The 12,670-nt window shown below is 44.4% G+C and overlaps 1 protein-coding gene across 1 annotated transcript in view; it reads left to right on the forward strand.

Moving 5' to 3' along the window:
• Positions 1-3,515: 3,515 nt before the first annotated feature.
• LOC133754785 (zinc finger protein 37A-like) overlaps positions 3,516-12,670 on the forward strand; it is a 35,120-nt gene continuing 25,965 nt past the window's right edge. Inside the window, exon 1 of the mRNA XM_062185189.1 lies at positions 3,516-3,719. Within this exon, the coding sequence (XP_062041173.1) occupies positions 3,516-3,719 (204 nt within the window). The remainder of the gene's footprint in view (positions 3,720-12,670) is intronic.

Consider the following 12,670-nt stretch of genomic DNA (forward strand, 5'->3'; position numbering starts at 1 on the left):
TTTCAAATAAATCTGTAAAAGAATGTTGTCCCTTGGGCCAGCACTGTTGCACAGCAGGTTAATTCATTGCATAGAACGCTGGCATCTCATATGGGTGCTGGTTAGGAATCCTGGAAGTTCCATTTCTAATCCACCTCCTTACTAATGTGCCTGGGAAAACAGCAGAAGATGTTACACATTCTTGGGCCCCTGCATCCATGTAGTAGACCTGGAAGAAACTCCTGGCTCCTGGCTTTGGCCTGTCCAAGTCCTAGCCATTCAGAGAGTGAACCAGCAGAAGGAAGATCTCTCTCTCTTTCCTTCTATGTAACTCTGCCTTTAAAATACATAAATAAAATCTTTTTTAAAAAGATGTCCCTATAAAGTTCCTCAGTTCGTGTGAAAACATACTCATGTACCATCCAGCAAGAAAATGCATGTGACAATTTTATTTATAATAGCTCTCACTTGTATGAAATCATTATGTACTTCAGTAAATGAACAGATAATCAAACTGTCACAGAAAGTGGGGGCACTTGATGTACAACAGTGGATGAGGACACAGAAGGCCCTTGTGGTGTTGTCTGAGATACATAAGAAAAGGCATGGATTGGTGTCAAGATAGTAAGAGCATTTTATGCAATATTTAAAGGCAAGATTTATGAAAAAGAGTCCAGTTTCATACCCAGGCTTACAGAACATTCTGAATAATTGAGGGAGAAAAAATTCTCAACCTCCCAGATTTACCCACAGTGGCAATGAGTAGGAACTAAATTTGAAATTCTTTTCTAAAACCATCATTCCATAGAGGATATGGTCATATCAACATGAAATAAAAAGGTAGAATAAAATATCACTTTTTATAAAGGCAGATAGACATATTTTGAGAAAAACATTTTATTTAACCAAATATGAAAACATAATAGATATGTATCAAGCAAAATATACCACAAAATGCCAAAGTCATTAGCATTCCAAAATAAATCATATGGGTGAAAAACACAAGAAAATCACATGATCATCTGGATTAAATGTTACAATGTATTTAATAAAATTAAGCATCCAACAACAACAACAACAAAAAAAAAACTGTTAGCAGAAGAGAAAAAAAGAACAATTCTTAGGGCCACCAATGTGGCACAGCAGATTAAGCAGTTGTCTGCAGTGCTGCCATCCCATAAGGATGCAGCTGCTCTGCTTCTGATCCAGCTCCAGCTAACGCACTTGGGAAAGCAGCAGAGAATGAGCCAAGAATTTGGTCCCCTGCACCCACTTGGGAGACGTAGAAGCTCTTGGCTACTAGCTTCAGCCTGTCACAGTCCATGTTGCTACAGTCATTTGGGGGAGTGAACTAGAAGATGGAAAATCAATCTTTCTCTCTTTATGTACCGCTTTCAAATAAATAAATAAATAAATGTTAAAAAACAAAAGTAGCTATTCTCCTATTATGGTTAAAATAGTCTACAATAGATCTATAACAAACAGTGTAATAAACACAGAACATTTAAAGATGCTTATTGGGATCCCACACACCTAGACAAGGCTGCCTCCTCTCACTATCTCTCCTTAATATTGTTTTGAAGTTGTAATAAAGGAAACTAAACAAGAAACAGATAAATTAGGTACAAGGCTCAATTTTTAAGTGACATTTTTTAAGAGTTATTTTATTTGAAAGGCAGAGTTACAGAGAAGCAGAGGCAGAAAGGGAGACAGAGATCGATCGTATATCTGCTGATTCACTCCCCAAAGAGCCACAATGGCTGGAGCTGCACAGATCTGAAGCTGGGAGCCAGGAGCTTCTTCCAGGTCTCCCACCTGTGCAGGGGCTCAAGGACTTGGACCATCTTCTACTGCTTTCCTAGGTCATAGGAGAGAGCTATATTGGGAGTGGAGCAACTGGGACTCGAACTGGCACCCATATGGGGTGCCAGCATTGCAGGCAGTGGCTTTACCCACTATGCCACAGTGCTGTCCCCCAAGCAACTAAATTTCTTTTTTTTTTTTTTTGACAGGCAGAGTGGACAGTGAGAGAGAGAGAGAGACAGAGAGAAAGGTCTTCCTTTTACTGTTGGTTCACTCTGCAATGGCTGCTGCGGCCGGCGCAGCGTGCTTATCCAAAGCCAGGAGCCAGGTGCTTCCCCTGGTCTCCCATGTGAGTGCAAGGCCCAAGGACTCGGGCCATCCTCCACTGCCTTCCCGGGCCACAGCAGAGAGCTGACCTGGAAGAGGAGCAACTGGGAATAGAATCCAGTGCCCTAACTGGGACTAGAACCCCGGGTGCCGGCGCCGCAGGTGGAGGATTAGCCTAGTGAGCCATGGTGCTGGCCGCAACTAAATTTCTATACAAGAATGACGCTATTGGGGCTGGTGCTGAGGCATAGCAGGTAAAGCCACTGCCTGCAGTGCAGACACCCCATATGGGCACTGGTTTGAGTCCTGGCTGCTCCACTTTCAATCCAGCTCTCTGCTATGGCCTGGGAAAGCAGCAGAAGATGGCCCAAGTCCGTGGGCCCCTGCACCCATGTGGGAGCCCTGGAAGAAGCTCCTGGATCCTGGATTTGGATCAGTGCAGCTCTGGCAGTTCAGCCAATTGGGGAGTGAACCAGTGGATGGAATACCTCTCTCTCTCTCTCTCTCTCTCTCTCTCTCTCTCTCTGCCTCTCCTTCTGTCTGTGTGTAACTCAGCTTTTCAGATAAATAAATCTTTAAAATATGACACTATTATAGAGACAATCAGATACAATCAAATTAAAAACAAGCTGATAAGAGAATTAAGCATCGGGGCTGATGCTGTGGTGTAGCAGGTAAAGCCGCCGCCTGCAGTGCAGACAGCCCATATGGGCACTGCTTCACTTCCAGTGCAGCTCTCTGCCATGGCCTGGGAAAGCAGAAGATGGCTACTGTGTGGGAGACCTGGAAGAAACTCCTGGTTCCTGGCTTTGGATTGGAGCAACTCCAGCCATTGTGGCCATCTGGGGAGTGCAGCAGGGGATGTCTCTGCCTGTCTATAGCTCTACCCTTCAAATAATTAAATAAATAAAATTTTTATTGAAAAAGAATTAAGCACGATTACTGGATACAACAGCAATACATGTCTTCAGGGGTGTTACCACGCACCACCAAGAAACAAATAGAAAACAATTTTAAGGGACAAAATATAGAGTAGGAAATGAATGTAAGAGAAACAGGACAAAGAATGATGAATCGAGTAGTCTTCAAGTCAATATTAAAAAATCTTAAACTCCCTGAAAAGATATATAAAGGAAAGACCCAGAATCCAGTAAATATTTGGCAAGTGTAACTCACCTTAAGAAGTCACAGACCCTAGCAGGATCAGAGAAAACGGAGGAAGGAGCTATCTCATCAGGAGGTGACAGCGCCACCTACTGTTGGGAGTATCCGTCCGAAGAATCCAAGTCAGCGGCAGCTGTGCTCTCAAGCCACACCCCCTTAGTTTCCCAAGACGGCACAATCCCCATACAGCGCCCTTCTGACACAGGCGACTCTGATTGGCTGCGTCTTCTCTTTCGTCGCGCATGCTCACTGGCTGTGTGAACGATCCCACCAGCATTGCCAGGGGAGTACTGCGCATGCGTCTTCCTTCTGCGCGCCGCCATTCTCCGCTTCCCAGCGCTGTTTCTGGTGGTGGCTCCAGGTGGCTCCGCTTTGCCTGTGAGCTTCGATCGTTAGGATCATTACCGAGTTCTCAGGACGACCAGACGCCTCACAGCTGGAAAATGGTGAGTGTGGTCCCAGTTCCCTCTGGGCCAGCAGCTGGGCCCTGGGCGTCTCCTCCCATCTCTGCAGTCCGTGGCTTTGGCTCAGTCCTCAAGTCCTGCATCTTCCCCAAATGTGTGGCGAGGACAGGAGGGTCCTCAGACTCCAGACTTTGCATATGGCCTTTGTGTGTGTGTTGTGTGGGGGGACTGTGATCTGGGGGTCCTCTGTGCCAGGAGTGTCCTTAGACTCCAGACTTTACACTTGGCCTTTGTGTGTGTATGTGGGGGGGGGACTGTGAGTGTGTGTGTGGGAGGGAGGCTGTTATCTGGGGGTCTGTGCTAGGAGGGCCCTCAGAGAGACTGCAGACTTTCCATATGGCCTTTGTGTGTGTGTATATGGGGGGGGGACTGTGAGTGTGTGTGTGGGGGGCTGTTATCTGTAGGTCCTCTGTGCCAGGAGTGTCCTTAGATTCCAGACTTTACACTTGGCCTTTGTGTGTGTGTGGGGGGGGGGCTGTGATCTGGGGGTCCTCTGTGCCAGGGGGGTCCTTAGACTCCAGACTTTCCATATGGCCTTTGTGTGTGTGTGTCGGGGGGGGCTGTGATCTGGGGTCCTCTGTGCCAGGAAGGTCCTTAGACTCCAGACTTTACACTTGGCCTTTGTGTGTGTATGTGTGTGTGGGGGGGCTGTGAGTGTGTGTGTGTGTGGGGGGGGGGCTGTTATCTGTAGGTCCTCTGTGCCAGGAGTGTCCTTAGACTCCAGACTTTACATTTGGCCTTTGTGTGTGTGTATATGGGGGGGGGGGGAGGACCGTGAGTGTGTGTGTGGGAGGCTGTTATCTGGGGGTCCTCTGTGCTAGGAGGGCCCTCAGAGAGACTGCAGACTTTCCATATGGCCTTTGTGTGTGTGTATATGGGGGGGGGCTGTGAGTGTGTGTGTGGGGGGCTGTTATCTGTAGGTCCTCTGTGCCAGAGTGTCCTTGGACTCCAGACTTTACACTTGGCCTTTGTGTGTGTGTGTGTGGGGGGGCTGTGATCTGGGGGTCCTCTGTGCCAGGTGGGTCCTTAGACTCCAGACTTTCCATATGGCCTTTGTGTGTGTGTGGGGGGCTGTGATCTGGGGGCCCTCTGTGCCAGGGGGGTCCGTAGACTCCAGACTTTCCATCTGGCCTTTGTGTGTGTGGTGGGGGGCTGTGATCTGTGGGTCCTCTGTGCGAGGAAGGTCCTTAGACTCCAGACTTTCCATCTGGCCTTTGTGTGTGTGTGGGGGGGGGGGGCTGTGACCTGGGGGTCCTCTGAGCCACCTTTCTGCCCCGGGGTGACCTGATTCTTCTGAGTTGGAAACAGGGTTTCATGTTGGTAACCAGCCGGTCAGTGCAGTTCTTCCTGGGAACCCGAGTCTCTTTTTCTGTTGATAATAACCCAGTATCATAGACTGGGTAAGTTATTAGAAATAGTATTTGCCTCGTGGTTTTTCTCCAAAGTTCCAAGGCAACCTCTGGTGATGGTCTTGTGACAAAGGCCTGGGGTAGCACAGAGACCACATGGCCAAATAAAGGGCGAGCAGGAGAGGCCAATACAAGGTGTCTAACAGAACAGAGCCTCTGGGAGATGACCCCATTACCCCATTCATCACGTGAATGGATTTGTCTTAGTCACCACTTAGGAGGTCCCACTTCTTAATTTCTAAAATTGGGATTAAATTTTTCCATTAGATTGAGGGGGATAAACCATGTTCATGGGAAGCATTAAGCCTGGCAAAAAAAAAAAGTCTCTAAATGTCTAGATCTTCCACGTTGCCAAAAGCCAACTGCCCTCCGAAGTTCATGGTACTACTAAGTATTTAACCTATGTCACATTTCATTCAGCTTCAGGTAAAATGTTATTATTAATATTTTTCCACAAGAAAATTCTGTCACTCTTTAAAAGACTTATTTTGTATCTGAGAACATTACATATAACAGGATAACAGGGAAATAAAGAATGCCTACCTGACACCCCAGTGTAAAAAAAAAAAAATGTGGTTGAGATGGGCCATCTTGTACTGATTTCCCAGGCACATTAGCAGGGAGCTGGAACAGAAGTGTAGCATCCAGGACTTGAACCAAAGGCCACATGTGATGCTAGCACTGCAGACAGTGCTTAGCCCTCTATGCCACATCCCTTCCCCCCTCCTTTTTTTCTTTTGCCTCAGTTTCATCCATGCATACCACAGTCTGAGGGTGTGATTCTGCCAGTTCATTTAGTGCTTTCACTACATGTGGCTTGAATAATATGAAATTAATTTTTTTTACATTGTTGGCAATACCTTTCTTTTTTTAAAATATTTATTTATTTATTTGAAAGTTAGACTTACACAGAGAGAGAAGAGGCAGAGAAAGAGAGAGAACGAGGTCTTCCATCTGATGGTTCATGCCCCAGATGGCTGCAACCCCTGGAGCTGTGCTGATCCCAAGCCAGGAGCTAGGAGCTTCTTCCGAGTCTCCCACATGGGAGCAGGGGCTCAAGAACTTGGGCCATCTTCTACTGCTTTCCCAGGCCATAGCAGAGAACTGGACAGGAAGCATAGCAGCTGTGGCTCGAACCGACACTCATTAGGGATGCCAGCACTTTAGGCTAGGCCATTAACCCACTGCGCCACCCTGCCAGCCCCACCTTTCTTTTTCTTTGTTCAAGACTTACTTATTTGAAAGAGTTATAGACAGAAAGGGAGAGACAAAGGGAGAGAAATAGATGTTCCATCTGCTGGTTCATTCCTCAAATGCCTGCAATGGCCAGAGTTGAGTCAGGTCAGAGGCAGAAGTCAGGAGCTTCTTCCCAGTCTCCCATGTGAATGCAGGGGCCCAGGCAGTGGGGCCATCTTCTGCTTCTTTCTCAGGCACATTAGCAGGGCGCTAATCAGAAGTGGAGCAGGCAGGTCTCGAACTGGTGCCCATATGGGATGCTAGTGCTGGTGTTGCAGACAAAATTTTTACCAGCTTTGCCACAATGCTGGCTCTGACGGTATGTCCTGGTTCATGTTTCTCAAGTGCTAGTTTATGGTAAATTATTAAAATAATGGGAAAATATTGTTAGAGATTGTGGTTAAATTCTGATTCTGTAGGAAGTGTTGATAGAGTAGATGGATTAACTGTCTAACTTTTCATGTGTTTACTTATTTGTGACTTGCCAATGCTTGGGGTGACCTTATTTATTTTCTCCATCCACTGTTAATTGATATTTCTGTATGATTGCATATTGCTAACTACTAAAAGCCACTGATTAAGCATGTATACTATTGCATTTATTTATTCTGATTACCAGTGGTGGATGTATTTCTCCTTGGAGTTCTGTACATTTTTTCTTATGTAGTTTGATGCTCTATTTTTTCTTATGTAGTTTGATGTTAGGTACTTTAGTAGATTCATTGTAATGTCTTCTTGGAGGACTGGCTGCTGCTTCACTTGTGATTTTTCTTATTTACACACTAATTAGTCTGAAGTGAATAATAAGTTTCCAGATATCATTGTAAAGGTGTTATAGTAGACTGAATACTTATGTTTAATCAATCTATGCCTTCATGTTGACCTTTTAAATACATACTTACTCATTTTATGTTGACAGAATTGAACATACAGCACATAAAATGATGTTTAAAGATATTCTTGCACTGGTAACGAATAAATCTAATCAATTGTCACATCCATTACATCACATACCTGTTTTTAATGATGAGGACACTTAAAATCTGATCTCTTTGTTATTTGCCATAGTAGAATATATTGTGATTAAATATTGCCACCATGTTGTACAACAGACTTCTTTATTTCTCCTATGCCAAAGCAAGTTGTTGTTCTTTGACCAAAATGGCCTCAAATTTCCTCTGTGTGTCTTTATATTTTAATGGTTTTCCAGGAGACAACAAAAAGCTGGGTCTCGATTTTAATTTTCATGTGTCAGTCTCTACCTTTTAAATGATTTATTTAGATAATGCATATTTTAAATACTTTTGATATAGTGTAATTAATATGTAATTGAATGACGGAGAGTCAGAGGCAGAGGGAGAGAAAGGCTATCTCCTTGGTACATTCTCCAAGTAGTCATCATGGCCAGGGCTGCTAAGAACTCCATCTAAGTCTCCTCTATAGGTGATGGGGGCCCAAGGACTTACACCATGTTCCCAGGGAGCTGGATCAGAAGCTGAGCACCAGGGCTCAAACTGGTGTTTAGATATCAGATACTGGTGTCAAAGTTAGTTATCCACAATTCCAGCCTTCTGTTTTTAAATTGTTTTATTCATTTATCTTATTTATAAAGGGCAGACACACAGTGAGAGACAGTGATCTACCATGTTCTTTTTTACTCTTCAGATGCCTGCAAGATCTGGAGATGGCTCTGGCCAGAATGGAGGAACTTAATGTATATTCCAGATTGTGTTAGCAAAGACCTGAGTACTTGAGTCATCTGTTTTCTTCCAGTGTATGCAGTAGTGGAAACCTGGAATTTGGGGTAGAGACAGGACTCAAGTACAAGCAGGCCAATGTGAGAAGAGGGCATTCAAAACGGCCTCCTTACCACTATGTGAAATGCCCAGACCACTCTTATTTTAATTGAGGATTCTGGAGGAATCTGTTTTCTGCCTTCAGTTAAGATACCAAGGAGGGGCTGGTTCTGTGGTGTAGCAGGTAAAGCCCCTGCCTGCAGTGCTGGCATCTCATATGGGCACGGGTTTGAGTCTCCGCTCCTCCACTTCCGATCCCACTCTCTCCAGTGTTGGCAAGTCACAAATAGAGTCATTTACAGTGGCCTGGGAAAGCAATAGAAGATGGCCCAAGTTGTTAGGCCCCTTCACCCATATGGGAGACCCAGAAGAAGCTCCTGGTTCCTGGCTTTTGATGGGCCCAGGCTGTTTGGGGAGTGATCCAGTGGATAGAAGACTTCTCTTTCTCTCTCTCTGCCTCTGCCTTTCAAAAAAAAAAAAAAAAAACATAAAAAAGAGGAATCAAATCCCCAATTGGCTGCAATGGCCAGAGGCGTGCCAATCTGAAGCCAGGAGCCAGGAGTTTATTCCAGATCTCCCATGCTGATACAGGGGCCCAAGGACTTGAGCTACCTTCTACTGCTTTCCCAGGCCATAGCAGAGAACTGGATCAGAAGTGGAGCAGCCGGGACTTGAACTGGTGCCCATATGGGGTGCTGGCACTGCAGGTGGTGGGTTTACTCAGTACACCACAGTACTGAGCCAACATGTATTCCTTATATAATATTGGATTTGAACACATACACACAACAGGATTTGAACAAACCAGAGAACTATCTTTTATATACCTTTTTCTTTGTGTTTAGGTCTTACCAGCTGCTCTCTTCCAGTGCTTTTTTTCCCTTTCTTCCAGCTCTTTTTACAGAACATCATATTGTGAACTCCAGGCACCATACTGTGTTATGAAACTCTGGAACTTCTTACTTCTATCTCACTTTGTTTTGGTAATTGCTATTCAAATTCCTTCTACCCAGAGTGCTCACTCTTCCCAGTCTCTAGTAATCATAATTCTGTTTTTTTATTTATTTGAAAGGCAGAATTGTAGAGAGAGAAATAAAGAGAGAGGGAAAGAGAGATCTTCCATCTGCTGGTTCACTCCCCAAAAGGCTATAAAGGCCAAGACTGGGCCATATTGAAGTCAGGATCCAGGAGCTTCATCTGGTCTCCTACATAGGTGCAGGGTCCCAAATATTTTGGCCTTTTTCCACTGCCTTCCCAAGCCATTAGCAGGGAGCTGGATCAAATGTGGAATAGCCAGAGGGCTGGTGCTGTGGCGTACTGGGTAAAGCTTTTGCCTGCAGTGCCAGCATCCCATATGGGCACCTGTTTGAGTCCTGCTGCTCCTCTTCTGATCCAGCTCTCTGCTGATGGCCTGGGAAAGCAGTGGAAGATTGCCCAAGTCCTTGGGCCTCTGCATCCACATGGGAGACCCAAAAGAAGATCCTAGCTTCAGATTGACCCAGCTCCTACCATTGTGGACATTCTGGAAGTAAACCAGTGGATGGAAGACACCTCTCTTTCTTTCTCTCTGTGTGTGTGTATGTGTGTGTGTCTCCCTCTGCCTTTCAAATAAATAAATAAATCTTTTTTTAAAAAAGTAAAGTGGAATATCCGGGATTTGAATTAATGTTCATGTGGGATGCTGGTGCTACAGGAACAGCTTAACTCAAGGTGCATATAGTATCAACTACATTATCCTGTATTTTGATCCATTATTGTTTAATGTAGAGAACATTTTTTTTTTCTGTATCTGGCATATTTCCATTGACTTAATGATCTCCAGTTCCATTCATTTTGCAGTAAACAATATTTCATTCTTTTATGGCTGAACTATCTTGGCTATTGTCAGCAGTGTTTAGTCAACATGGTAGTGCAGGTAGTTCTTTGATATGCTGATTTCATTTCCTTTTTACCCTGGAATAGAGTAGCTATATATTACGGTAGATTGATTTTTAGTTTTTTTTTTTTCTTTTATGAAGGACCATACTGTTTTCCATAATTCCTGTACTAATTTCCATTCCCATTAACAATATATAATGACTTTTAAAAATCTGCATTATTACTAGCCCCCTCCCCCTCTTTTTTTTTTTTTTTCTTTTTGGAGTAAGATGATATTCCTGTGTGTGTGTGTGTGTGTGTGTGTTTTAAGATTTTATTTATTTATTTGAGAGATGGAGTTTTAGACAGAGAGAGGGAGAAACAGAGAGGAAGGTATTCCATCCAGTGGTTCACTCCCCAAATGGCCACAATGGCTGGGGCTGGGCTGATCTGAGGCCAGGAGCCAGGAGTTTCTTCCAGGTCTCCCACATGGGTACAGGGGCCCAAGGACTTAGGCCATCTTACACTGCTTTCCCAAGCCATAGTAGAGAGCTGGATTGGAAGAGCAGCAGCCGGGACTAGAACCCATGCCCATCTGAGATGCTGGCACTGCAGATGGAGGCTTAGCTCACTACACCATGGCATTAACCCTCCCCCCTCAGTATATTTTGGTAGGCATTTCCTTTATGACCATTGATACTGAGCATTTTTCAACATACTTATTGACCATTTATTTGTGTTTCTTCTGAGAAACATCTATTCAAGCTCTTTCCTAACTCTTAACTGTATTTGGATGTTCTTAACTCTCCATATATTTCTCCCAGCAGGTTGTGGTGCAGACTATCCTAAAGTATATACTCAGGCAAATAATTTCATTCTACATGTGTACTTTAAGCTACTCAAAGTAGTCTTAATTTGAATATTTTTTTAAAGATTTATTTGTTTATTTGGAAGGCAGAGTTACAGAGAGGCAGAGAGAGAGATATCTTCATCCTAGTCCCTTACCCAAATAGCTGCAATGGCCAGAGCTGAGCTGATCCAAATGCAGGAGCCAGGAGCTTCCTCTGGGTCCCCTACATGGGTGTAGGGGCCCAAGGACTTCGACCACCCTCCTCTGCTTTCCCAAGCACATTATCAGTGAGCTTGATTGGAAATGGAGCATCGAGAACTTGAACTGGTGCCCATATGGGATGCCGGCACTACAGGCAGTTGCTTTAATCCCTGAGCCACAGAGCTGGCTCCTTAATTCAGTTATTAAATGTATCAATACTGTTAAGTATAGTATAAGCTGAAGAGTATTCTCTAGACTTTGCCTTACTGAATCTTTGCCATATTTTGAACCGTGATATTTGAGAAGTAGAAAGATTCCAGCATTGATAGAAACCTGGAATCAAGAGCTATACCTGGAAATCAAATCAAGGCACTCTGTATTATGATTAGGTTATCTTGACTGACATCATAAGCAAAAGGCTAAATTCCTGTCTCTGATTTAAACTGCTTTTCTCAACTGCTGTACATGATCTCCTGAAAATTGTTTTCTCTTTGTCATGATACCATTGATGGTTTCTTTTTCTCTTTGAATTCTTCTATTTCTCATCACTCATGCAAGTATCCCATGTGATCTCTAATTCATAAATTTCTGTAATTCTCCTTAACGAATCTGACCCTTTGTACTCTGAAAATCCTGTTTCCCTCCATCATGGGCCTCTTTCACAGCCTTCAGACTATAGTCTGTACTTCTTGTTGGATGTTTCTTTGTAGTTATGCAGTTTGCAACTCAAGATCAACAAATCTAAAATTAAAACTATATCAGGCCAGTGCCACAGCTCTCTAGGCCAATCCTCCGCCTGCAGTGCTGGTACTCCGGGTTCTAGTCCTGGTTACGTCTCTTCCAGTCCAGCTCTCTGCTGTGGTCCAGGAGTGCAGTGGAGGATGGCCCAAGTGCTTGGGCCCTGCACCCATGTGGGAGACCAAGAGGAAGCACCTGGCTCCTGGCTTTGGATTGGCACAGCACACCAGCTACAGTGGCCATTTTGGGAGTGAACCAATGGAAGGAAGACCTTTCTCTCTGTCTCTCTCTCACTGTCTAACTCTGCCTGTCAAAAACAAACAAACACACAAAAACCCAAAAAACTACATCACTCATTTCTCCATTTACTTGTTTAAGGGGTTACTATGAGCAAGCCTTTGCAAAATCACAAAATAGAATATTTTTCCTGGTCTCCTGCAACTTTCTCATGTTTAATTTCATCTGGTGTCAAATGTTGCTACTTTTATTTATGTTTCTGTTTTTCAATCTTTATTTCAATGTTTGTATGCAGTGTGGAAAAGAAGAGGTGCTATTCATTGAATCTTTTTTTTTTTGACAGGCAGAGTTAGTGAGAGAGAGACAAAGAGAAAGGTCTTCCTTTTCCATTGGTTCACCCCCCAAGTGGCCCCTAAGGATGGTGCATTGTGGCCAGGTGCAGCCGGTGCACTGTGTTGATACGAAGCCAGGAGCTAGGTGCTTCCTCCTAGTCTCCCATGTGGGTGCAGGGCCCAAGGACCTGGGCCATCTTCCACTGCCTTCCCGGGTAACAGCAGAGCTGGACTGGAAGAGGAGCAACTGGGACAGAACCGGTGCCCCAACTGGGAC

This window comes from Lepus europaeus, unplaced genomic scaffold (assembly GCF_033115175.1).
Source record: "Lepus europaeus isolate LE1 unplaced genomic scaffold, mLepTim1.pri SCAFFOLD_29, whole genome shotgun sequence".
Classification (NCBI taxonomy): Eukaryota; Metazoa; Chordata; class Mammalia; order Lagomorpha; family Leporidae; genus Lepus; species Lepus europaeus.